This window comes from Panthera uncia, assembly GCF_023721935.1.
Source record: "Panthera uncia isolate 11264 chromosome B2 unlocalized genomic scaffold, Puncia_PCG_1.0 HiC_scaffold_24, whole genome shotgun sequence".
NCBI lineage: Eukaryota > Metazoa > Chordata > Mammalia > Carnivora > Felidae > Panthera > Panthera uncia.
The window spans coordinates 88,168,183-88,194,998 of NW_026057580.1; the positions used below are offsets into that span (position 1 = coordinate 88,168,183).

Consider the following 26,816-nt stretch of genomic DNA (forward strand, 5'->3'; position numbering starts at 1 on the left):
ATGCCATCAAACCAGTGAGGGCCTAAATAAAGCATTAAACTGAGAAATAAAAGGAAAAATGAATTGACTTAAAACACCCAGAATGGCAAAGCCTGAAAACACCATGGGTGTATACCCCCACCTCCCACACCCCCCACACCAACATACCCCTGTACACAAACACTTAAAATTTACAGACTAGTGGTTTCTACTACCTGGAGAGTATAGATAAATAGATAAAAGGTAAACACACCTATATGTATGCATATAGCTTTTTCTTTTCTTTTTTTTTAAATTTTTTTAACCTTTATTGATTTTTGAGACAGAGAGAGAGAGCATGAATGGGGGAGGTTCAGAGAGAGATGGAGACACAGAATCTGAAACAGGCTCCAGGCTCTGAGCTGTCAGCACAGAGCCCGATGTGGGGCTCAAACTCACGGACTGTGAGATCATGACCTGAGCTGAAGTCGGACGCTCAACCGACTGGGCCACCCAGGCGCCCCATGCATATAGCTTTTCCTAGGATCCTTCACTTTCAACAGAGGTCAGACCTATGATATGGGATACATGGCAATACAAATACTCCACTCTCTAGTTCAAACATTAAGATTTAGATGCAAGATTATACCTTTTCATGATTAAATAAAGTAAAAATTAATTATTCACTGTTACTTGGTGAGATCTGCAAACTGTTTTAAGACTGTGTGTCTCAGGATTAAAAGAAAAACTCTCAGATACCTAAAGAAAGAAACTTATTCTCTATTTGAACTTTGGGTAACTTTGCTTGAATCCATTCCTGCCAGAGACGTGACTAATCTACAAATTAGATCCAGTGTACTGCAGGGAGTGCCTACTTCTCTGTGCTAGTTTTACAACTATACTATTTTTTTTTAAGAATGGGGAGGTGAAGGTCTAGAGGAATTATTGTTTACTTTAATCAATCTTATCATCTAGGGGAATTATTGTTTATTTCAAACAATCTTATCGAATTTAGACATCTGAAACTAGCTATTAGCCTGGAAAATACTTACACACAAATTATATTAGTATCACTTTCTAAGAATAGTTCTGCAAATCATCTCAAGCTGTCCAAACCATGAGTAAATAAAAAAGAAAAAAAAAACAAAACACCCAAACTCTGAAAATATAAGCAATAGAAGAAGTGTGTTACCTAAGTAAGTTTAGCAAGCTATTATGAACAAATGTTTCCTCAGTCTTCACATGCTATACTATAGGGATTTGGAGGTCATAATTTGAAGACGTAATTTATTTTTCCCTTCTTGAAAAAATGGAGTATAGCTTGTCATTACTGCTGAAGTAGCTACTCAGGGGAGATAACTTAGTGAATATAACTCAACCTTTGGTAGCCTAATTATTTCTCAACTCAGGTGGTTACAGGTGAAATTTCCGAAGGTAAAGTCACACAAAAAAGGGGATTTTTCTAATGATGAGCCAATTACATTTTAATATATATTAATCTATTATTATCTGATATCAATCTAATACCTAAGATGTACATATATATCGTTGGACTAAATGTATTGCCAATTATTTATTTTGTACTATACTTGACTATACTTTAATGGCTTTCTGAAACAAGTTCCCACTCTAAATATATTAAAAACATGGGGATACTTTTTAGAAAGATCAAGGGGTGGTAGTTAACATGCCAAAAAAAAAAAAAGGTAGAAAATTACTAGCCTCCATTTTAACCGGATATTTTCCCCCTCCTAGACACTCTTGAAATTAACCTCTTCTTGTTTTAAATCGCTTAAATAGGGAATTTGACAACTTTAAAGTAATTCAAACCACAGGGCAATGGTGAACAATTCCGCCCAAGCTGCAGCTGTGGAACTTTGCTATGAGAATGTGAATGGATCCTGCATTAAAACCTCGTACTCACCGGGTCCTCGAGCAATTCTGTACACAGTCCTTGGTTTTGGGGCTGTGCTGGCCATGTTTGGAAACTTACTGGTTATTATTGCTATCCTTCACTTCAAACAGCTGCACACACCTACAAACTTTCTGATCGTGTCCCTGGCCTGTGCTGACTTCTTGGTGGGGGTGACTGTCATGCCCTTCAGCACAGTGAGGTCTGTGGAGAGCTGCTGGTACTTCGGGGAGAGTTACTGTAAATTTCATACATGTTTTGATACTTCCTTCTGTTTTGCTTCTTTATTTCATTTATGCTGTATCTCCGTTGATAGATATATTGCTGTAACCGATCCTCTGACTTATCCAACCAAGTTTACTGTCTTGGTATCAGGCATATGCATTGTTCTCTCTTGGTTCTTTTCCATCACCTATAGCTTTTCCATCTTCTACTCTGGGGCCAATGAGGAAGGAATCGAGGACTTGGTTGTTGCTCTCACCTGTGTAGGAGGGTGTCAGGCGCCACTGAATCAAAACTGGGTTCTACTTTGTTTCCTTCTATTCTTTATACCCACTGTCGCCATGGTGTTTATATATGGTAAGATCTTTTTGGTGGCCAAACATCAGGCTAGGAAAATAGAAAGTTCAGCCAGCCATGCTCAGTCTTCCTCAGAGAGTTACAAAGAACGGGTAGCAAAGAGAGAGAGAAAAGCTGCTAAAACATTGGGTATTGCTATGACAGCATTTCTTGTCTCTTGGCTGCCATACATTATTGATGCCGTGATTGATGCTTACATGAATTTTATAACTCCTCCTTATGTTTATGAGATTTTAGTGTGGTGTGTTTATTACAACTCAGCTATGAATCCCTTGATATATGCTTTCTTTTACCCGTGGTTTCGGAAGGCAATAAAACTTATCATAAGTGGTAAAGTCTTAAGGAGAGATTCGTCAACAATCAATTTGTTGTCTGAAGAAGCAGATATAGAGTGACAAGATGGCTGCAGGGATTTGGAAACTAACGTGGAATTAAGGTCAAGTGTGAAATTAAGCACTTCAATCAAGAGAGGCAAGTGTTATCATCTGCCAAGTGGGAGGATGTTATATTCAACATTTAGTTGTTCTAAAGCATTTGTTGTCCTTATGTACTTCAGCATTTTTTTTTTTTTGAATTTAGTTATAGACCAAAAAAAAAAAAAAAATCCTGATTACTTCCTATTTAGTATTCTTAGTTTTCCTCTATGGGTTTCTAATTTCTATGGTGATTTCTAACATCTTCTCTGAATTTCCTACTTGTTTCTTCAAACAATTTGAAGCTTTGTAGTTTCTCCCACATTCATTACCAATGTTCAGTTGTTCAAAAAACAGAGAAACAAAAGAAGAGTTTCTGCCTAACTTGTAAGTTAGATGTTTTAGGGACAAAAATCTTTTTTTTTTTCTTTTAAAGTTTATTTATTATTTACTTAGAGAGAGAGAGAGAGAGAGAGAGAGAGAGAGAGAGCTGGGAAGGGGCAGAGATAAAAAGGAGAGAGAATCTCAATCAGGCTCCACGCTGTGAGAGGGGAGCCCCATGCAAGACTGATGACCTGAGCTGAAACCAAGAGTCGGATGCTTAACCCACTGAGCCACCCAGGCACCCTGGGGCCAAAATCCTCTTTAAAGTATACTTTGTTTGAAAAGTAAATACAAGATTAAAATTCTTGGAACTTTTTTTAGCCTAAAAGGACTTTGTAGAGAGTTGAAATATGGAATTTCCTAGTTACTGAACATTGTGCAAAAAACCCTGGAACTCCTGTGTTTTCTGAACCCTGACAGTGCTTTGTCTCCATTTCACAGAGGCTGCCTTCACAAAAAGCGTGTGTGATGATTATGTGATTACACACTACATCTTACTTTTGGGTAACATAATTTATTACAATCAAAAAGCAGGTGAACAAGAAAATGGTTTCTGGACTTCTTGTTTAGAAATTTGGAGTAAAATATGTATAATTTTCACATTCACAAATGTGTGACTTTTGAGTCCTTTCTTTGCACCAGACACTGTATTTGACATTGGAAATATAAAGCTGAGTGACCCAAATATAACCAAGTATTATTTTGGAATAGCTAACACCCAAACTGGCATTATACATTTTAGGAATAGCTCCAGTTTTCTCATACGATAGCTTGTCTTAGCCACATGAATTTTTAAAAATATATGTTTATTTATTTTTGAGAAAGAGAGAGACAGAGAGAGACAGAGACAGAGTGCGAGTGGGGGAGGGGCAGAGAGAGAGGGAGACACAGAATCCGAAGCAGGCTCCAGGCTCCGAGCTGTCAGCCCAGAGGCTGACGCGGGGCTCGGACCCACGAACGGTGAGATCACGACCTGAGCTGAAGTCGGACGCTTAACTGACTGAGTCACCCGGTTGCCCCTTAGCCACATGAATTTTAATTCATTTTAACTAAAAGAATATATGTTGACTATTTTAAGGTAGAGTTAAAATTTGAAAGAAACTAATAATAGGGTGATTCGCCTTCTCAAATCTTTGATTCACAGCCTTAAATCTTTGCTTATTTTCACAGACTGTTCTCTACAAATCTGTTTTATGAAATGAAAAGAAGAGATAGCTAAGTAAATAGAGGTACATAAACTTTACATGTTACAGATTTTGTAAATAAATTTGTTTGGAAATATTTTATATGAAATTAAGCTGTTTCATATTGGCATGTTAATATCTTTCAGACAGAGCTCAGAGAATTTGGGGGGAAGTTAAAGATAACTTAAAGAGGATGAAAGGAATACGAATGAATGCCTTTGTAGCATAGTACCTGTTTGTGATTGAGATGGTAAAGTCAAGGAACAGGTGTATTGACCACCTTTCAAAGGCTCACAGCTCAGGTGCCCCGCCCACATTCCTTCCCTTTGATGGTGAGTCAGGAATGTTGTCTTCATAGAAACGTGTCCTTCTCTCAAGTGCAAGTGTAAACTTACACTGACACTCATAAACAATAAGAAAAATCAATCAGGGAGGCTTAAAAATATATACTAGACTTCTGGTCACTCGCACTATGTAGAGTGTAATCTTTAGATAAAATTACAGAAATTCTGTCCAGTGATGTTTTGAAGCTGTTGTACATATCGGTAAATGGAGAATAATACTTCAAATGTGCTCTCTCTTGTTTATTTTTCTATTCTTCTTGTAGGAAGCTTTTTATAAAAAAATAATACTGACTTATTTTCCCCCAAACGAACTAGACCATTGCTATAGCATTACTCCCCTCCTCTACACCTCAATTATTTATACAAGTAAGCTATTAATTTCTTGGCTAGCTGCATACCAAACGGCATCAGGGCCATCGATCCATTCGAAACAAGACACATTGGCGATGGGAAACAGGCTTCATTCTGCAAGACTGTCCTCAGAGTAAAACCTGACCTTGACACTTGTTCCTGAGCTGCGTCTCTTAATCCTAATGAGCTCTGGTTCCCAAGTTGTCTGCTTCAGCCAACAGGAGGCAGCAGAACTCTTGCAAAGAACTAATCAGACCACTTATGCCCCATGTTGTAGGGCACATAAATACAATGTATGTACTACTATTTAAAATACGTTTTTATTTTTAATTCATAAACTAAAAATTCACATAAAAGCCTTACTGAATCCATAATAGCTTTTGTCCACATGTATTTTTCTCAATTTAGTAAATCCTGAAAGTACGGCTGCTACATTGTATAAGGTTTTGTATAATTAAAAAAAGAAAAAAGTTGAAATGGAGAGCTCAGACATTGAAAGTCACAGAACAATAGCTGTGGTTCAGGTGATCATCAATTAGGACATCAGGAATAAATGAGGAAATGCCGTGACAGCAGTGCCCAGTTGCACTGCTGGCTCTCTGAAAGCACCTAGTCCTGGTCTACGCTGTCTTTGTAATGTGTTATTGACGGATTATTCACAGCCCTGCCACTTACTGATAAAGTTGCCCTAAACCCACCCAACATAATATTTTCTGATTAGAAATCAGAGCTCATGCAGGAATAACTGCAGGGTTCTGTGGAATGAACCACTTAGCTGGTTCAGAAAATGACGTAAGGTCAAAATAAACCCTTCATGGAGAATAACTTCTCTAAGTGTGTTCATAAGAGTCAAGGAAGGCAGAAATTTAAAAATCTGAATCAAAAACTACATATAGCTACATAAATAAAAGGACATGTGTATAAACTGCTTACCTTGCTTTCCTATTATGTGGATTATGAGGAGTATTTTGTTTTTCTTGCTACTATTAGTCATAGGAATAATTAATGAGGAAACCAGCTCTGCAGAAATTATATGCACTAAGTGCTGGAGCTACGTATTTAGACCTCTGTCTGTCAGCCTTCAAAGTCAATGCTTTCCTACCATTGTGACCCAGCCAGAAAAACCAACAATATTTCTCAGAAATGAAAACGCATGAACTATCTTCCCAAGCATTGCTTGGGTGCTGACATATTTATTGTGTATAAACACACACACACACACACACACACACACACACACGCAGCCCAAGTGTAAAGATAAGCCCTCAACTATGTCTCATGCCAAAGGACAAATTTCATTAGCTTCTGAGGTTTGTACTAAGCTAAGGAGTATAGACCATTTCAAAGGTAAGAACGGATAAGATCCTTGTTATGACTCATCCTGGTTGCATTTACGGGACAGACAAATTCCACTTGAGTCCCCAGCCTGCCCTGCCTCTACTTTCTACCATCTCCTAGGAGCTCCCTTTCACTGCTGGCTGGGAACAACTATTTGTGCTGTGTCCTTTCCCACCAGTAATTTGAGCTCCTAAGCAATAACCATCGGCTAAGTTAATTTAATTGTTCATATTCGAGCATTCACAATAAAACATACTATTCTCAGAGTTTCCCTTTGGAGTGGATGAAGGCCCAAGAGACACTTTAGGGGACATTCAGAGAGAAGTACTTTAGAAAAAGAATAAAAAGCTAATGAAGAGTGAAGTTCAGGTAGAATAACTTTTTGGTGTCCTTCAATTAATATAATTAGTCAAAACAAATGTCTTCCTATTGAGAAGATTTTCATCCCTGGGCCAACGCAAGTCTGTAAGGCCACTGCTGTCTATTTTTGGTTTGCACCCACAGACTGAGACAGCTTATCCATAAACCAGGCTAGGTCTTTTCATCCTCTTCAGTTTGCTGAGATGTGAGACGGAAGGGACACTGGTGCAACTGTGGTGGGTGACATGGGCTCCAGGCTCATGCTGTCCGGCTTTGCTCAGTCTTGGTTCCGGGTGTATAGTTTCCATTTCACCAAGAATTTGCCAGACCCACCCAACTTTATGACTTTGAAGATTCAAGAAGACCTACATAACCATGGCTAGTAAGACACAGATGATCACTTGGTATCACAATGTCAAGTGTCCCATCACTATTTGGCCTCTATAGCACCCAAAGAGCCATCTTTCAAAAGGTGTTTTATCCTTCGCTTTAAATAGCATAGCCTTGCTCAGAACCCCAGAGGAATGCATTATAGTTCTCCCACTGAAAACTTCCATAAAATCTAAACTGCATTTTTTTTTTTTTTTTACCATTATGAATACCTCTAGCACCACTAGGCCACTAAATTGCATGGCAATTAACTGTAGCCCAGACCCAGACTCCAATCCCTATACAAATCTGGCAGACTTTTTTGTTACTCAGTATATGGACCCGAACAGTATTCCTAAGGGTGGAATAAGTTGTTTTGGATCCCGAAGAGGTCCACCAGGTAATGTGCTTCCTTCTTTGCCATAGAAAACACAAGATTGTGCGCCGTCCAATCCGAACCTAACCCATCATCTTTCCTCACCAAATGTCGTCTTTCTTCTACACACTGTATGTTTCCTGTTGGCAAGTTAAAAATCTGGGAGTCATACGTGTTTCCTGCCTCCATCGTACATCCCTGGAGCCCTACATTCTTTCAGCCTTTCAATTGTGTGTTTCACATTTTCAGAAAGCAGGGAGGCAAAGTTACTGAATTAGAGTGGGATGGAATCAAGTCAGGTTTGAGAATATAAAGAGAAGATAAGATAGTATCACCGAGAGGAATTTGGTGGATGATCAGTTGAATAATTGTTTTCATGTCACACCTTTAATATCTGTTCTGTTCTTATTCCAATATATTTTATTTATTTATTTATTTATCTATTTATTTATTTACTTTTGAGACAGAGAGAGCAAGTGGGGGAGGGACAGAGAGAGAAGGAGAGAGAGAATCCCACAGAGGCTCTGTGCTGTCGGTGTGGAACCTGGGCTCCATCCCAACCAAGTGTGAGATCGTGACCTAGACCAAAACCATGAGTCAAACTCTCAACAAACTGAGCCACGCAGGAGTCCCAATATACTATATCCTAAGTGACAGATCATATTTGTGTTTTCCAAGTCTTAAATATATTGTTGTGGAGGACAGAAGTGTTTAGCACTTCTTACTTGCCTTATAAGATCAAAGGTAGCTTATTTCCTCAGACCCGAAATCTTTTTATGTAGCTTTCAGTATCTTCAATTTCCTACTTGAGCTCCCTAAATTCCTATTAATATTGCAAGGGCAACGTCTGTGTCAGGAAAGGCTGCTACTATTGGAACTCCCTGGCTCTCAGCTCCTGTGCCTTCCCATCTGGCAGTTTCACTGTCACCCCCGTTGGATTTTCTTTGCTTCATCATTTAATTGCTATTGCAGAGCTCATTTAATCTCTGAAATGAAATAGGCAGGGCCCTTCTTTGGGCTCATGAACAGCCCAGTGGCACAGAACTCTGCTATTGGGGTTTGATGTCTGTTTTTTGTCATCTTGAAATGTTCAAAAATTTTATCTTTGACTTGGAGTTTGTATGTAAAGTCCTAAGACACAACACAGCATGCATGGGGGGCTTGGAACCCTTAAAACACATTACATGCGATTATCCTGCATTATACAACTTCCCCTGCTCCCTTGGACTAGTTCTTGGCCGCCTGTCCCCCAGCCCCTCCACCACCGGCACCTTCAACTTGGTCCAGCCTCCCCTTCCTCACCCTGACCTACTAAGACTGCCCTCTTGGAGGACCGGATACAGGGCAGGGAGGGTTGAAGCAAGATGGCGCTCCATGGTCTTAGGGTAAGTCACGGCAGTTGTTATCCCATCCAGGCTGGTAGGTCCACAGCACATTAGAAGGGTGCCACAGCAAGTGCAATCCTTTTACCCACCCTCAGCCCACGTTTTGAGTGGGGCCCAATGTGGAGGTTACAATCCCGAGGGTGTCAGCAATCTGCCTTTGGTTGAGGTGGCAGGCCCGGGGGAAGGGCAGATGCCTTCCTCGGCTTCCTAGACCCCCAGTCTGGGCACGCACATTGTTTCAGCAGTTGGTGGGAGGGGAAAACTGGCAATGGGTGGGCCAGGTGTACTGAGTCCTAGGGCAGGGTCTCCAGGCATCTGTGGGGGTCTGCACTTGCCCTGCAAACACCTCCATATCTGAGGAAGTGGGACATGATAAATAAAAATCAAACATCATAGCAGCTCAAGAAAGACTGCAGAAAAAAGGAAAAAGCTTTATACTCAAGGGCACTTTTGTCCATATTGTTGAGAAAAGATCTCCATGTTTTTATTTTATCCTGGTCTCTACAAATTATGCAGCCAGTCTTGTAAACAGGTAATATACTGCCAAGTACTGGATGAGGCTATTTTGGGACAGTTGAACTTAAGGAAATCTCTTGGTTATGAAAATCATGTCTTTCTGCGACATAATAGAACACCAAGTAATACATTCTGCAGAAAGACTTAACTAATTATAATTAGCAAAAGTTTCCTTTCTGGATTCACACCTTACACTGTAGGGATTCCTAGTGAGGATTTATAATGGGTGAAGTTTATTGGCTGGCTTCCTAAAACATTCTAGGTGTTAACTTCTCAGACAATGTGAAGGTGGAAGTCTATTAAAAGGTGACTTTTCAAATATGTAATTATATTATATGTGATTATTCGTTGCAAGGAAGGACCTCACAGGTATAAAGAATCAGGTATTTAAATTGCATTTCTTTAATTTTTCAGATACTATGGATTCGGGCTTGATGAAAATTCATAATAGATTAGCTTGGAATTCAGTATCTATGAGCTTTAGATGTAATTACAGAAATAATTGCATGCATTAAAGTCAGAAAGGATGCATTTCTGAGTTTTGAAATTCTTTTAACTTCTCTTTATACTTAAAATGGGGAAAGGATAGAATAGGAGGCAATACTTAAAAGCAATTGCTCAAATATGCGATTTGATTTTTTTGTTTTTAATTCTCAGAACTGAAAAACTTTATTTCCTACTGCAAGGAAGGGCAGAAAGACAGCAGGCATCAAACTGCAGAATCCATGCCCGGCCATCTTTCCCCACCTCCTGTTGGGCAGCTTTGCTATGAGAATGTGAACGGGTCGTGTGTGAAAACTCCCTACTCACTTGGATCCAGGGTGATTCTGTACGCAGTGTTTGGTTTCGCGTCTTTTCTGGCTGTGTTTGGAAACCTGCTGGTGATGACTTCCGTTCTGCATTTCAAGCAGCTGCACTCCCCTGCCAATTTCTTGATTGCGTCTCTGGCTTTTGCTGACTTTCTGGTGGGGGTGACCGTCATGCCCTTCAGCATGGTCAGATCTGTGGAGAGCTGCTGGTACTTTGGGGCCAGATTTTGTAGCCTGCACAGTTGCTTCGATGTGGCGTTTTGTTACTCTTCTCTCTTCCATCTGTGCTTCATCTCCATCGACAGGTACATCGCTGTTACTGAGCCTCTGGTCTATCCTACCAAGTTCACGGTGTCCGTGTCGGGGACATGCATCGGCATCTCCTGGATCCTGCCCCTTGTATACAGTGGTGCCGTGTTCTATACAGGTGTCAATGACGATGGCATGAAGGACTTAGTAAGTGCCCTCAACTGTATAGGTGGTTGTCAAATTGTTGTAAATCAAGACTGGATCTTGATAAATTTTCTGTTATTCTTCATACCCACCCTTGTTATGATAATTCTTTACAGTAAGATTTTTCTAGTAGCTAAACAACAAGCTATAAAAATTGAAAATACTGGTAGCAAAGCAGAATCATCCTCAGACAGTTACAGATCCCGAGTGGCCAAGAGAGAGAGAAAAGCGGCTAAAACCCTGGGTATCACAGTGGTAGCATTTATGATCTCTTGGCTACCATATACAATTGACACAGTAATTGATGCCTATATGGGCTTCATAACCCCTGCCTATATTTATGAGATTTGCTGTTGGGGTGCTTATTATAACTCAGCCATTAACCCTTTGATTTATGCTTTATTTTATCCTTGGTTTAGGAAAGCCATCAAAGTTATTTTAAGTGGAGAATTTTTAAAGGAGAGCTCATCAACCATCAGTTTATTTGTTGAATAAGTATGAACACTAAGTCGAGAAATTTAAAAATATTTTAAAAATGATACATTTATGATGAAATTAGATATAAGAAATGAATAAAGCCTTTCAAAATTGGGGAAATAGCTATATATTTCTCAAATTAGCTAGGAACAAAGTCACAAGAAGATAACTCCATTAAATCATTGCAGAAATATTACTGAACTAAACAGTAAATAATGAAGTGGTTTACGTGTGTAATCTGCCTGGGTGCTCTGTACACATCCTTGTTATATGTACTTGTCTCTTCCAATTTCATTGAATTCTGAATCTCATTTCGGTTGTGATCTCTCTAATCATTTTCTCTTTTATGGTCACCTCTCACCTCTCATGTATCTTCAAATGGTCTTTTACAACACTGTATTAATTTCTAGGGCTGTCATAACAAAGTACCACAGACTAGGTGGCTTAAACCAGAACAATTTATTCTGTTCCTAATGATTTCAAAGCTAAACTTCCAAAGTCAAGGTGTCAACAGGTCTGGTTTCATCTGAGGGCCCCCTTCTTTGGCTTATAGGTGGCTAGCTTCTCTCTGCGTCCTCATATGGTTTATGCCATATTTATGTCCTTGTCCTAATCTCCTTTATTAATACACATTTTAAATGTTTATTTATTTTGAGAGAGAGAGAGAGAGAGAGAGAGAGAGAGCATTGCACCCACACATACAAGCACGAGCAAGAGAAGGGGAAAGAGAGAGAGAGAGAGGGAGAGAATCCTAAGCAGGCTCATGCTGTCGGTGCAGAGCCCGACACAGGGCTCAATGACACAAAGCGTGAGATCATGAGCTGAGCTGAAATCAAGAGTCGGAGGCTTAACCGACTGAGCCACCCAGGATCCCTTTATCTCCTCTTCTTGTAAGAAGCCCAGGAATATTGGGCTGGGGATCACCCTTTAAAACTCTCTTTGATTACCTTTTAAAAGGTCTTATCTCAGCACATGGTTCCATTCTAAAGTACTAGAGGTTAGGACTTTGATATATGAATTTTGGAAGGATACCATGCAGCCCATAACAGGCACAAGCCCAGAGTTGGTGACACTACCCAAGGGTCTGTTCAGCAAATGATTTGTGATACTGTCTGTACCTTCCAGGAGCTTTTGGGGCAGGAGGTAAGCCTTTCTTGCTTAATGGCTGGGCAGTATCTTGGAATATTCACCTGTAATATCCTGGGGTCAGTAATTTGGCCTTGGAATCAGGTATTAACTACGGACATTGCACAGAAGTGAAAAACCGCTAATGGAAAAATGTGCCACAAGAAAGGTGGCCCAGCGATCATTAGCAATTGGAAATTCTGCAAGGGAAAGAATGATCAATTATTGCTATCAGTGACACTAACTTTTCTCACCTGAATATACTGCATGCTTCCCTTTCCCAGAATGTTGTGGGGGTGAAAAAGTCTTTGCTGGTGCTGCAAAAACTTCTAATAAAAAGGATATAAAAAACGATGCTCTAATTTTACATTTTGCTCTCTGGAATATTTTACATTGTTGATGTAACAAAAGTATTCTGGAATGCATATGTACAGTATTTTGTATAGTGAATCTAAATTGTAATAGAGTACTGGTTTCAAAACCATTTTTTTTTCTCTTTTTGGTTTATCTTTGGGTCACTCAATTAAGATGATTGAAATCTTTTTTTTCCCATTGGCGTTCACTGAGATTTTTCATTTTTTTCAAGCAAATATTGAGCATAAATTACAGGCAAGTACCTGAGTTAGGAACAGCTAACAATAAAAAGTATGTTTTATATAGTGTTTTCCTCAAGGAACATGATTTTGTAGGTAATAGGGGCTACACATTTTAAATTACGTTATTGAGAATGAAAAAAGTGTCAGAGATGCTCAGTCTTGTGAACAGAGGACTCATTGTCACTATTTGTCATAAGGGTGGTGTTAGGTGTTGGGCATTTCTAGGACATTGTCTTCTCACTCACATGTGGTCTCATGAACTGAGGGCTTAAAAATTGTCAAAGACTCTACTTCCTTAGTAGGAGGGCCTTTCGATGAGTCTTCAAGCATTGGACTTTCATAGGCAGACAGGAGTGTGGACATTTTTTGACAGGAGGGTTAATTTCCACAAATAGAGGATTGGCTTGGCCAACCGTATGACAATGAATACATTATAGCACAATGACCAATTCATGCTGCCACTTACTATATACTCAATAGATCAGATTGGCTGTCACAGCTTTTAAAAAGGACTTCATGTTCCTTATTTTTAGAGTATAGAGGACAAACATAGAAAAAAGTAACTGAGAGAGTAGAAGGGTCCCATTTTATAAATGTCTCATAGCATTACATTGTTGCTAAATTACAACGAATATGACAGAAGTTCGAAGGCAAATTAAGGATTTTTGAAATTTATCTTATGGGCAAGCAAAATATATTGTGGCAAATGCTACCAAGACTTCCAATACAATTCTAAATATGAAATCTGCTGGGTATGTGAAACGTCACAAAGGAGAGAAAAGAAAGAAATTAGATTCTTCCATATATTTCATGATAGTCTTTCCTAGGAATGACTACCCGAGATATGGATTCAAAAATTCAGGATTAAATTCTTTGTTGTATTTTATCCTTAGTTTAGGAGAGAATTAAAACTTAATATAACTGGTCAAGAAGTAAAGAAATGTAAAGTAAAGAAATGAACATAAATATGTTTTCAGGATAAAACTAAGTTAAGATCAAGGAAATTGTGGGATGTTGGGAATTTCCGATGTATTATGATGTAGAATACAGTGTTGATTATGATATCAAATTTGAAAAAAGGTGTTCTTCAAGTTCAATTAAATATTGTTTAGAGTGAGCTTCTCCAAGCATCTACAAACAGATTGACTGACGTGGTGAACGAGGTCCTATTTCCTACCGCTGATTCTGCCCATTTCTCTGCTCTGTCACTTTTCTGCTTCCCTGTCTTTGGTGGTGGTGATGGCGGGGGGTTCGGGAGGGTGGTGAATTTCTTGGTATTTTCACTTTTTATGCTTACCTTCCTGTTAGCTTCAATGCTCATTTTCTTCTTCCTCTTCTCTATTAATGTCATGTGCTCTTGGCCTTCCCCTAGACTCTTGTTTTTTTCAGCCAACTTTCATTCCAACATTTTCTTTTGCTGGAGTTCTTTTCTTAAATGTCCTCAGCTCCCTCTGCTTCATGCTCTAGCGAGGAGTTGAGTTCCTCTTACTTCTCCTCTTCCAACAGTAAGGGAATCGGATGTCACATTCAGATCTGGCTCAAGCCTGACATTTAATGTTTAGAGGACATTGGACAATTAACCATGACAAAATGATACATTCACCACAATAAATAGTTCTTCAATATAATTACTTTCATGTGGTATGTCACTTCATTTCTTCCTCATGACATGGGAATAATTGCCCTATACTGGCATATTATAAACATCATCTACCGCTGTCATAATTGATCATAATGCAAACTTATGATGTCACATAGTCATGAGGAAAGATGAGCCAGTCAAGAAGTTGTGTTTGAATATTTTGATATCTATTTGGGAAAAAAAAAAAAGTTCTGATTCTCACTCTTCCCTTACTCACACATGTGCCCTTACATACATATTGTTCAGGACAGATCTTAGTGTAAAATATAAAGCCAGGAAAATTTAGAAGATAATGCTGGAGATTATTTTCATAGTTTCTCATGGAAAAGATTGCCAGGTTAACTATAGATTTAATATTTCCACATGGTAAGTCAAAATGTCAAAAAGATAAACTTGAAAAAACTCTTTAGAATATTTATTTTATTCTAATGGTTTTTGTTGAAAATGGAGGAAAAAAAAGATGTTTGGGGCACCTGGGTGGCTCAGTCAGTTGAGCATCCGACTTCAGCTCAGGTAGTGATCTCACAGCTCGTGAGTTCGAGCTCCATGTCGGGCTCTGTGCTGACAGCTCGGGGCCTGGAGCCTGCTTCGGATTCTGTGTCTCCCTCTCTCTCTGCCCTTAACCCACTTGCATTCTGTCTCTGTCTCTCTTAAAAATAAATAAAAATCAAAAAAAAATTTAAAAAGAAAAAAGAAAAAGATGTTTGTTTTCTTGGCCTTGAGTCTCAAAAGTCTAGGCCCTGGGAGAAAGGAAAAAGAGCCTACCTTGAACAGATTTGGGGAAGTAAGGGCTATAGAAAAGCTTGCCTACATCCCCGAGCAAGAGTAGAAAGATAATTGGAGTACAAAAATAAGTGAGAAAATAGTGAAGGTCTCTGAGGGAGGAGCACCCGATTTCTCCTGGATACGGTCTGGTTTGAGAAAAGGGGTGATATGCAACTGATATGCAATTGTGGTGGGTTGAATAAGAACCCCACAAAGAGATCCATATCTAGACCCTGGAACCTATACATATTAAAGATTATTTGGAGAAAAAAAATAAAGGTCGCTGAAGGTGTGATTGAGTTAAGCATCTTGAGATGGGGAAGTTAGCCTCGATTGTCCAGGTGGGTCCAAAAGGCCATCACGAGAGTCTTTACAGGAAAGAGGCTGAGAGAGATGACACACACGGAAGAGAAGGCAGTGTGATCACACAGGTAGAGACTGGAGCGACGAGACCACAGCATGTCAGCAGCCAGCAGAAGCAGGGAGAAGGATGGATTGTCCCCAAGCCCCCGCAGAGGGCGCACCGCCTTGCTTTGATGTTGGATTTCATGCTTTCAGCCTCCAAGACTCTACAGGAATAAAATTTCTGTCGTTATAAGCCCCCAAGTGTGTGATGAGTTGTTACAGCAGTGACAGGAAACTAATATATCAAGTCTGTTTGCAGGGACAAGCTCCAAATGCAAGGGGAAACTCGTTCTCCTTTCCCTGGACAGAACTCAGTGTGTATAAAGACCACCGGGCAGAAATGGCTGCATAGGCTGAGCTCGTAGCCTGAGACAGCACCACAGAGCACCTCATTGCTCTGCGTGGTACAGGGACAGTAAAAGATTCTTGAGCCCCTGATCATGCCTTGGAGTCATGACAGGTCCTAGAAACCCCTCCAAATGTTCCACCGCCCGTGATGCCACAAGTATAGCTGAATTTTTCTGAAAAGGGAAAGGAATTGGCCGATAAATGTAAGAGCTAAAGAAGCCTTACTACCAGGTAGGAACGATGACTGCTCTGTGACAGGACTGGGCCCACGTCCAGAAACCAGGCAGGACATCTCATTGAATATCAGGGAGAGTGGATGGTCACCCAGACCAGATCTCTAATCTACAGAGTCATTGGTGATGTGTGGTTGACTCAGAGAAGAAGGTAGGGAAAGCCCAGATAGACGGAGAGGAAGTTTTTATCACTTGGAAGTTAGGGGCATGGCACAGACCTTAGGTTCATTTATAGTTGTACAACATAGGGGAGCAGAACACAAAACCTGGGGCTAAACTGCTTGGATACAAATCCCCAGTTACCATTTACTAGAAGTTCACGCTGGATAAGTGATCAACTTGCAGGGTTTCAGTCCTTCATCTGCAGAATAGGGTTAGCAGCTATGCTGACCTCATTGGGTTTTGTGTGTGTGTCAGTTTAATAACTGAATACATGTAAACTCCCAAGATATAGCAGGTGTTCAAAAGTTGTCTGCTACTGTGAAAATGATAGTTGCCTAAACAATAAAGTAACACGTTTTGCACACCTGTGCCCTGTGTTCACAGAAAATACTTGTGGGTCTTTCTAGATTTACTACCATGTTTTAGGAAGCATTTCTGTAAAACAGACAATTAAAAGCCGTAAGATAAGAGCTATTACCCAAATTATAAGAAAAAAACTTTAAGTTTATTTATTTATTTTGAGAGAGAGAGGGAGAGAGAGAGAGCTTGAGCAGGGGAGGGGCAGAGAGAGGGGCAGGGGTAGAGGGAGTCTTAAATAGGCTCTTCACCATCAGTGCAGAGTCTGACCCGGGCCTTGAAACCACGATCTGTGAGTTCACGACCTGAGCCGAAATCTAGAGTCAGACACTCAACCGACTGAGCCACCCAGATGCCCCTCTGAGAAAACTTGTATAAAGATGTTAGGTAGGTGCTCCGCAGTTACATGTTGAGAAATACCTGGTTACTATGATGAGACAGAGTTGAAAGAGAATGTTCAGAATGTTTTCGATTTCGTGGACGGACATGAGGTATTAGCAGAGGCTGAGCGGAGGCAAGGGAGGGAAGGAGGGAAGGAAAGCTAGAGAGAAAATGGCAGACTACTCTGATGTAACTCAAATCTCTGAGTCAAGGACACCGAAAAGGAAGGGGCTTGAGACTCAGGTTTAAGACCCTCAATTAATCACATACTCTCAAACAAAAGAGTGGAACTCTTTCCTGGAGATAGAGGAAAGACTGATGAGGCTGTGAATTCTGAAAAAGCCAAAACAGCATGCCATTCACTGAGCCACACCTGGATGGACTGGAGCAGTGTAAGAGGTTGCCAGATTCATAGTCTAGAGGGGGGCTATTGATAAGCACATTATTCAGAGTTTAGGGTCCTGTGAACATCCGTGTTTTCATTATGAGATAGACGGCCATTTCATCCTAGAGGACACCTACAAAGACAATCCCAGTCTATGCATGCAGCATCGAGGCAGACTGCATAGGACCCTGGAATTTAGAGGAAAGCTTGGAAGAAGACAGTGGGATCCCATGACATAGGGGCTTACAAGAGAGTTAAAGACATGTTACCAAAAAATCAAGAAGACTGCCTTCTGTGGTAGGTGAGATCTTCACCTGCTAATATGTATGTTTTCTCTACCTCCACGCACTAGTCATCAGATAAAATCTGAAATGATCATTGCGATGTACAAAGCTGTGCACGACATCTGAATCTTTCCCTGTTCTTTACATTAGTACCTTCCTTTCCTCCTCATCCTTCTATCCAGGCCCTAAATTTATACCCTCAGTGAATTCTATTTATTCACCCCAGTTCTATTAGTTGTTGACGTCATTTCTCACTTTACACTTTTTAAATGTGTTTATTTTATTTTATTTTTTATTGAAATCCAAGTTAGTTAACATATAGTGTAATAATGATTTCAGGATAGAATTCAGTGATTCATCACTTACATGTAACACCCAGGGCTCATCCCAGCAAGTGCCCTCCTTAATGCCCATCTCCTATTTAGCCCTCCAGCAACCCTCAGTTTGTTCTCTGTATTTAAGAGTCTCTTATGGTTTGTCTCCCTCCCTGTTTTTATATTGTTTTTGCTTCCCTTCCCCTTTTGTTTCTTGAATGCCACATATGAGTGAAATCATACGACATTATCTTTCTCTGACTGACTTATTTCGCTTAGCATAATACACTCTCGTTCCATCCACGTTGATGCAAATGTCAAGATTTCATTCTTTATGATTGCTGAGTAATATTCCATTGTATATATATACCACATCTTTATCCGTTCATCAGTTGATGGACATTTGGGCTCCTTCCATAATGTAATTTGGCTATTGTCGATAGGGCTGCTATAAACATTGGGGTGCATGTGCCCCTTCGAATCAGCATTTTTGTATCCTTTGGATAGATACCTAGTAGTACAATTGCTGGGTCGTAGGGTAGTTCTGTTTTTAATTTTTTGAGGAGCCTCCATACTGTTTTTCCAGAGTTACTGCACCAGTTGGCATTCCCACCAGCAATGCAAAAGAGATCCTCTTTCTCTGCTTCCTCCCCAACATCTGTTGTTGCCTCCTGAGTTGTTAATGTTAGCCATTCTGGTAGGTGTGAAGGGGTATCTCATTGTGATTTTACATGTGTTAATTTTAGCTGGAAGCACAGTGAATTGTTATGTTATGTCTGTCTCTCACTTTAACATGGAAACTCCCGCTAAGGGAAGAAGAGATTTTGTGTTTATTCCTGTATGTTGAAGACCTTGCACAAATAGATGCTTCATAAATAACCAAATATAAATATTGCACTACACAAATGATTGAACTGCAGGCAGATTTATGGGCGTCTTGGGAGAACTTCTGTTCCCTGAATCTTTTACTAAAGCATCTAAACCTTTTTACTCATCTTGAAGAGAATATTGTCACATTTCAGTATTGAGTGTATCATATGCGATAGGTCCTTTTTGTACAGACCTCTATAGGTACAAAAGACCTCTAGTTTTTTACAGTAAGCTAAGAATTTTTCTTGTTAGTGATGAATACAGTTTGAAATTTATCAAATACATTTTCTCACTTCATCAGATGATTGTTAGATTTTAATCTGTTACAATGCTGATTTGTATTAATAGATCGTCTAATTTCAAAGCAAACTTTCGTTCTTGGCATCAACTCGAATCATGATGTATGATCTTTTTTATATATTTCTGGATTGAGTTTGTAACAGTTTGTGTAGGATTTTTTGCATCGTTGCTTATGAGTGAGAGTTTTCTCTCATTTTCCTTTTTCAAGTTGTCTCTGGGAGTTTTAGCATTGAGGCTACAGCCAAACAAACTTTAGTGGAGATAATTAAATATAAGTTTCTTGTCCCTGTTCACACCTTACGCTACAGGGATTCCACCTTAGCTTTTGGGTGTGGATTTGGGGTGTGGGATTCAGCAGTGCTTCTGGGGATTTTGTCATTACTCTTCAGACAGTCTTGGGGTGGGTGTAATAAAAGGTAACCGATAGATAACAAATCACACATATCTCACTAACGTTGACAAAGAGAAATATCCCTGTATCACGACCAGGTAAATAAAAGATTATTGACAAGTTGTAAGGCAAGAAGAAATCTTTGGGATTAGCAAATTGGTAAAAGATATACTTGAAATTAAACAATTGCACTTAGAAAATGGATTCCAAGTATATTCTAAGGTAAGCAAAATAATGGTAACAATGAATTAAGCTAAGATTTGTTGAACATTTGAATTGAATATATTACTTCAAGTGTTCAGACATTAAAATTAATAGGAGTACCTGACAGGCCATGGAGATGTTGTCTGATAACTGTAACAAAGGTAGGCAGTTGCAAAGGACCTTTTCTCCGCCTTAGGAAATAAGAAACCGCTCTGCTTGGTGCTACTGGCCAAGGGCAGACTGGCCAAGGGCAGAACTTCTCCACGTTTACAAGCTGTTTGCAGCAGCACCATGAGCACCAACCCGTCCCCCGCTGCATCCGAGCAGCTCTGCTACCAGAACGTGACCGGATCCTGCGCGAAAGCCCCCTACTCGCCCGGACCCCGGCTCATTCTCTACACACTGTTCAGCTTGGGGGCTGTGCTGGCCGCTTTTGGAAACCTCCTGGTGGTGATTTCAATCCTGCATTTCAAGCAGCTGCACTCGCCAACCAATTTTCTCATCGCCTCTCTGGCCTGTGCTGACTTTCTGGTGGGGGTGACCGTCATGCCCTTCAGCATGGTCAGGTCTGTGGAGGGCTGCTGGTACTTTGGGCCGAGTTTCTGTACCTTCCACACGTGCTGTGATGTGGCATTTTGTTACTCTTCCCTCTTCCACCTGTGCTTCATCTCCATCGACAGGTACGTCGCTGTTACCGAGCCTCTGGTCTATCCTACCAAGTTCACGGTGTCCGTGTCGGGGACATGCATCGGCATCTCCTGGATCCTGCCCCTTGTATACAGTGGTGCCGTGTTCTACACAGGTGCTTATGATGATGGGCTGGAGGAATTATCTCGTGCCGTCAACTGCGTAGGAGGTTGTCAGACCGTTGTAAATCAAAACTGGGTGTTGATAGATTTTCTATCCTTCTTTATACCTACCCTCGTTATGATAATTCTCTATAGCAATATTTTTCTTGTGGCTAGACAACAGGCTAAAAAGATTGAAGACACTGGGGGCAAAATAGTATTGTCATCAGCTAGTTATAAATCCAGAGTGGCCAAGAGAGAGCGAAAAGCAGCAAAAACCCTGGGTATCACTGTGGTAGCATTTATGATTTCATGGTTACCGTACAGTATTGACTCATTAATTGATGCTTATATGGGCTTCATAACCCCTGCCTACATTTATGAGATTTGCTGCTGGTGTGCTTATTATAATTCAGCCATGAACCCTTTGATTTATGCTTTATTTTACCCGTGGTTCAGGAAGGCCTTAAAAATTATCATGAGTGGTTGGGTTTTCGAGGACAGTTCAGCCACCATGAATTTGTTCTCTGAACAAATGTAAGCATTTGGACTGACGAAGTTCAATCTTTACAATTTCCATATGACACGAGTTGGTAAAAATCAAGTAAGACTATTAATGAAGAGAAAACCATTTACTCTTCAAATTTAACAGGATAAATCAATGCTTTCCAGTATTAACGGTGCACTTCCTTGTCATTTCTCAAAAAACAATTTGCATGACTGGTAAATGTCAAATCCCTATTTGTTAACGGCTACAGAGCTCACCATACCTCCTTTTCTGCACATACTTCCCTCCCTCCCTCCCTTTTGCTCTTTTATTTCATTGATTCTTCCCTTCGTAGCCTGAAAACACCTTTAAAAAAAAAAAAAATTCTTTCCTCTTTTCCTTAGAAAGTTTTCTGCTCACTCCCAACTTGTCAAAAATTTTTCTGTGGTTAGTTTTCACATGGTTGTTGTCTTGTTTGTTTTTGTTTTTGCTTTTGTTTTGTTTGTTTTTGGCTTTGTTTTGCTGCTTTTCCCAAAGGAAAACTTGGGGCAGCAGTGAAATCTATTATGCTGGATGTCTGCATGGTGTCTGCGTCAGGAATTTGCTTCAGCAGCTCCTGGATCCTGCCTCTTGTATACAGTGTATACAGTGGGTGCCTATGAGGATGGGATGAAGGAATTAGTAAGTACCCTCTGTTCCATACGTGGTTGCCAGCTTGTTATAAATCAGTTCTGGATAGTGATAGAATTTCTGTTATTTTTCACATTTAGCTTTCTTAATATTACATCTAGTAATATTTTTCTTGTGGCTAGAAAACATACTAAAGAGATTGAAAATATTAGTACAAAACAAAATCATTATCAGGAACTTGCGAGGCTAGGATGGCTAAAAGAGAGAAAAACAGCTGATACCCTGGCACAGTGTAGCATTTTTGGTCTCATGATTACCACATGCAATTGATTCATTCACTGATTCTTTTTAGGGGTTTATAACACCTTCATGTGTTATGAGATATTTTATTGGGTTGGTTATTGTAACTCTGCTCTAAATTCTTTGATATATGCTTTACCCTTGGTTTGGGAGAGCAGGAAAAACTTATTATAAGTAAAAGAGCATTCATCGACCACAAATTTAATTTCTAAGTTAACCTAAATTGTTAATTTGAGAAAAAAAGACATCAATCTGGTGACGTGTTGCAAATTTCCTAATAATTATAAATGTGAATTATAGCACATTAAAATGATATTTTAAATGATGGTGGAGAAATGGTACCTCAATTTTAGTAGCATACCCTATAGGCTTTTACTTCCTTGGTGAAATGAACATTTTTAAGCATTTGATAGAAATGTATTTACTCAATAATGGTTGGCACAAGGGTCCTTAAATCTGTGCAGTTCCCTGCTTTGTCAGTTGCTGTTTTTGTCTTTCAGGACTCACGTTCCTTTCTTACCTTTCTTTCACTGTGAAAGATTTCCTGATCCCATGTTCCCTGTTAGTGTCTTGTATTTCCTGCCTTTTATTGAACTGGGTTAACTTGTTTTCATTTGAACAGCTTGTTTCTTGGATAGGGGCGGGGAGGGGCAGTTTTCTGAAGCTTCTAAGATGTCTCTCAACCATAAAGGTGAGCTATTTCAAACTCAGGACAAGACTCATATTTTATATGTTGGGGGCATATAATGTAAATGTGGGAATAATCATGAGCAGATGGCACAATTTCTTCAACAGTGATTATCTATTGATATGATAGTTTTCTTATCACGAGGTTTATTTTTTTATCTTCAATCACCATGGAGGAAAATTTATGTCATTTTTTTTTTCTATTAAACAGTGTCCACAGTTTATATGTTTTCCATGATAAAAAGAAGTAACACTGTGTTTATGGGAAAAGGATTCAAGAAATGTTGATGTGCCTGGGTGACTCAGTCGGTTAAACGACCGACTTCAGCTCAGGTCATGATCTCATGGTTCGTGGGTTCGAGCCCTGCATTGGGGTCTGTGCTGACAGCTCAGAGCATGGAGCCTGCTTCGTATTCTGTCTCCCTCTCTCTCTGCCCTTCCTCTGCTTGCACTCTGTCTCTCTCTCTCTCTCAAAAATAAATAAACACTAAAATTATATTAAAAGAAAGAAATGTTGATGTGGTATTTAACTTTCTGATAAAAATATTGTTCAGCATCCTGCTTCGTGTATTTCACAAAATCAAAATGGATTTCTATCAGATTTATAAAAATTAAAGAAAATAAAGCTTTTATAATTTTTCATTGGTGAAATAATAACAGAAAACCCACAGGGATTCATGCACTACTTTAAGATTTTTTAAATTTTAAAAGAAAACAAAGTCACGCTAAGGAAAAAAAGACAACGCTGAAAAAACTATTGGCAGTTTACATGATGAAGAAGGGTTAATAGCTTTCAAAACATAAAAACCTTTTACAAAACAGTAAGACATAGACAAATACTACACTAAACATGTCAATAGACAGTTTTATAGAGGGAAAATACAAATGACTAACGAACACATTAAAATACCAAATATACAAATAATTAAAATACTAATAAAAATGTATTAGAGTTTCATATATCAAATTGGCAAATATTAGAAGGATCCATAAAACCCAATGTTAATTAGAGTGTGGGAAATTATGCACCCTCATAAGAGTTGAACATGCTCCTATACATCTGGGAAAAAATATAATTTAATTCCTCCTTTCTGAAGTGAACTAAAATATTTATATTAAATTTAAATCATACATGTCACTTAACTCTGTAGTTCCATTTCTAGAAAGTAATCCTAAGAAAAGAGCCAGGCAAGGAAATAAGCATGACCAGGGCATTCTTTGTATAACTCTTGACAGGGAAAGACAAGCACAATATATTTTTTTATTAAAATCAAAACAAAAGCAAAACACTCTGACTCAGATTATAAAACAGTAGATGTGACACGGCTCCCATATATGTATATTTCTATATATACATATATATAAAGCACATATTTCTATATGCTTTTACAAAGTCCAGCTTTATATATAATGGGCAGTTTGTGAGGGGGGTTTCTTTGCATTCATCTTTATCATTTTAGTGTTTGTGATGAAATAAACATACTAAAATTGATATTCTAACATATATCTCTATTCTTACCTGAACATTGAAATTAGATTTGTCTGTTTGCTTCCTTGCTTTATTTTAGGAGAATATCTTTTGAACATATATATTTGCTATATTTTTTCTTAACCTAATGAAACTAAATTGCAGCTGCCTTGGTATCTTTTAGGGACTACTTTTTTTTTTTATTGCTGCAGGTTCTTTAAACATCTATTTCATATACAACAATGTATTCGCAGTTACTTTTGGCCCACATTACCAAAAAAATTTTTTTTAACTTCTATAAACATGCCAGTAGACATTTAAATTTTCTTCTTGGATGATTTCCATGCTGAGCAAGTGTGGCTATTATAGTTGATTCCTGATGAATTTTATAACAGTGAAGATACTAGATCATTGGATCCCTCATTATCTATTAACCATAACATTGCCATGCTGTTGAAGTTTTTTAGGGTTTTAACCAGGGGGAAAGAATGTTTGTAAATCAGATTAGCCTATTTTTTGCAGAGGGGAAGATAAAGGTTTGGGAGAACTCGGGAGTTGAGGGGATCCATGGATAGACGCCGGAAATGCCAGCTGTTCTGGCTTGAGCACACACCTCAATCTTTGCACCTAAAAGTGGGAAGGAAGAAAGTTCTGGGAACTCAAATGGCATGGCATCCCTTGGACGTCAAAAAGATTTTTCCTTTTCCCTTCAAAGTCCCAGCTGGTGACACTGATCCAAAAAGATGTTGTTTAAATAAGTAACTCCTAAACCTTCATGGTTAAGCAACGTGTTTCCCTTCAAACTGTAACTAATGAGGTGGAAGAGGCCCTAGGAGGCATCAGTAGCAGTCCCCAGGCAAGCGGCTGCTGCGGGGTCTCTCCTGGGTAATTCTACTTCCTCCCAACATGGAAGTCCTGCCCTCAGTAGAGGGGGCCTTCCCACCCATACTGCCTGGTTTTATTTTTGTTTTTAGTAAATTTATTTTGGAGTAATTTTAGGTTTACAGAAAAGTTACAAAACTAGTACAGAATTTCTGAATGCCGTGCACTCAAGTCTCCCCCATTGTTAACATATTGCCATAGGACCTTTGTCACGGTTTTGAAACTGCCATTGGTAGAATACAGTTAACCGAACCCCAGCTTTTATCTGGATGCCACCAGCGTCTCCATTAATGACTTCCTGTTCCAGGATCCCATCCAGGATCGCACTTCGTTGTCGCATCTCCCCAGCCACCTCTGGTCTGGGCCTCGTTTCTCACGGCTTCGACAGTCTTGAGGAGCACGGGCCACCCAACCGATGGGTTAGGTCTCCTTTTCCTTGTTGGGCTACGGAGTAGAGAGAATTACTCCGCAAGGATCTGCTGGGCTGGGAGAGCACAGAGGGGCCTCGGGGGCTGAATGTGTGGCATTTCTGCTTGAAGACACGCAGGGAGATCCCAAAGGCTGGGCCATTTCCGCACACATATGTGCATACGCATGTGCGTGCACTTCTGTGCATACGTGTCCATTCATGCACGCACCCTTAGGGGCTGCATCAGAAGGAGAAGCTACTGCCACGGCCACGGTACTTTCCGCCCACGAAGTTAGGGAACATATGAGCACGTACTTCTCCTGGTCTCTGAACAGTGGGTGATGTGGGCAGATCAGACTCTACACAGAAAAGAACTGCTTGGGGCGCCTGGGTGGCGCAGTCGGTTAAGCATCCGACTTCAGCCAGGTCACGATCTCGCGGTCCGTGAGTTCGAGCCCCGCGTCAGGCTCTGGGCTGATGGCTCGGAGCCTGGAGCCTGTTTCCGATTCTGTGTCTCCCTCTCTCTCTGCCCCTCCCCCGTTCATGCTCTGTCTCTCTCTGTCCCAAAAATAAATAAAAAATGTTGAAAAAAAAATTAAAAAAAAAAAAAAAAAAAAGAAAAAAAAGAAAAGAACTGCTTGTTTTAAGATGGCCTGAACCTGTGCCTCTGTAACCGAGAATGTCATTTGGATTTTGTTTTGTTTTTTTATACGTTTTAAAATGTTTCTTTATTCTGAGAGAGAGAGAGAGACAGAGCATGAGAGCGTGAGCAGAGGAGGGGCAGAGGGAGACAGGGAGAGAGAGAATCCCAAGCAGGCTCTGTGCTCTCAGTGCAGAGCCCCACATGGAGCTCGATCCCGCAAACCATGAGATCATGACCTGAGCCTAAATCAAGAGTCAGACACTTAAGCCACCCAGGCGCCCCTGTCATTAAGTTTGGTACTCAGGCAAAGCGGAGTGAGTCTACACTGGTCGCTTATTAGTGTGTACCCTGCCTCACTGGCAAGAAAGGCTTTGGAATGGAAGGGGACTCTTACGGCATGCTTTGGCTCCCTTCAGGCCCTGTGGGGAAATTTGAATGGCAAAGTTAGTGTTTCTGTGAATGCATTTTCTAGCCTGAGAGCCAGACAATATCCTCTGGCTTAAAGAGAGAAAAAAAAAACAAAAAACAAAAAAAACCACCCCTTTTCATGAT

General features: G+C 39.8%; 3 protein-coding genes across 3 annotated transcripts; all 3 read left to right on the plus strand.

Annotated features, from left to right (window-relative positions):
• Nucleotides 1-1,109: 1,109 nt before the first annotated feature.
• TAAR9 (trace amine associated receptor 9) lies at nucleotides 1,110-3,073 on the plus strand. Its single transcript, XM_049654391.1, has one exon. The coding sequence runs from the start codon at nucleotides 1,798-1,800 to the stop codon at nucleotides 2,842-2,844; it is 1,047 nt and encodes a 348-aa protein (XP_049510348.1). The 5' UTR covers nucleotides 1,110-1,797; the 3' UTR covers nucleotides 2,845-3,073.
• A 6,997-nt stretch (nucleotides 3,074-10,070) lies between these two features.
• Nucleotides 10,071-11,361, plus strand: TAAR8 (trace amine associated receptor 8). Its single transcript, XM_049654392.1, has one exon. It carries the CDS (start codon nucleotides 10,195-10,197, stop codon nucleotides 11,224-11,226), a length of 1,032 nt encoding a protein of 343 aa, XP_049510349.1. The 5' UTR covers nucleotides 10,071-10,194; the 3' UTR covers nucleotides 11,227-11,361.
• An 8,658-nt stretch (nucleotides 11,362-20,019) lies between these two features.
• LOC125938140 (trace amine-associated receptor 6) lies at nucleotides 20,020-21,519 on the plus strand. The gene has a single exon (XM_049653183.1). It carries the CDS (start codon nucleotides 20,262-20,264, stop codon nucleotides 21,297-21,299), a length of 1,038 nt encoding a protein of 345 aa, XP_049509140.1. The 5' UTR covers nucleotides 20,020-20,261; the 3' UTR covers nucleotides 21,300-21,519.
• Nucleotides 21,520-26,816: the final 5,297 nt, after the last annotated feature.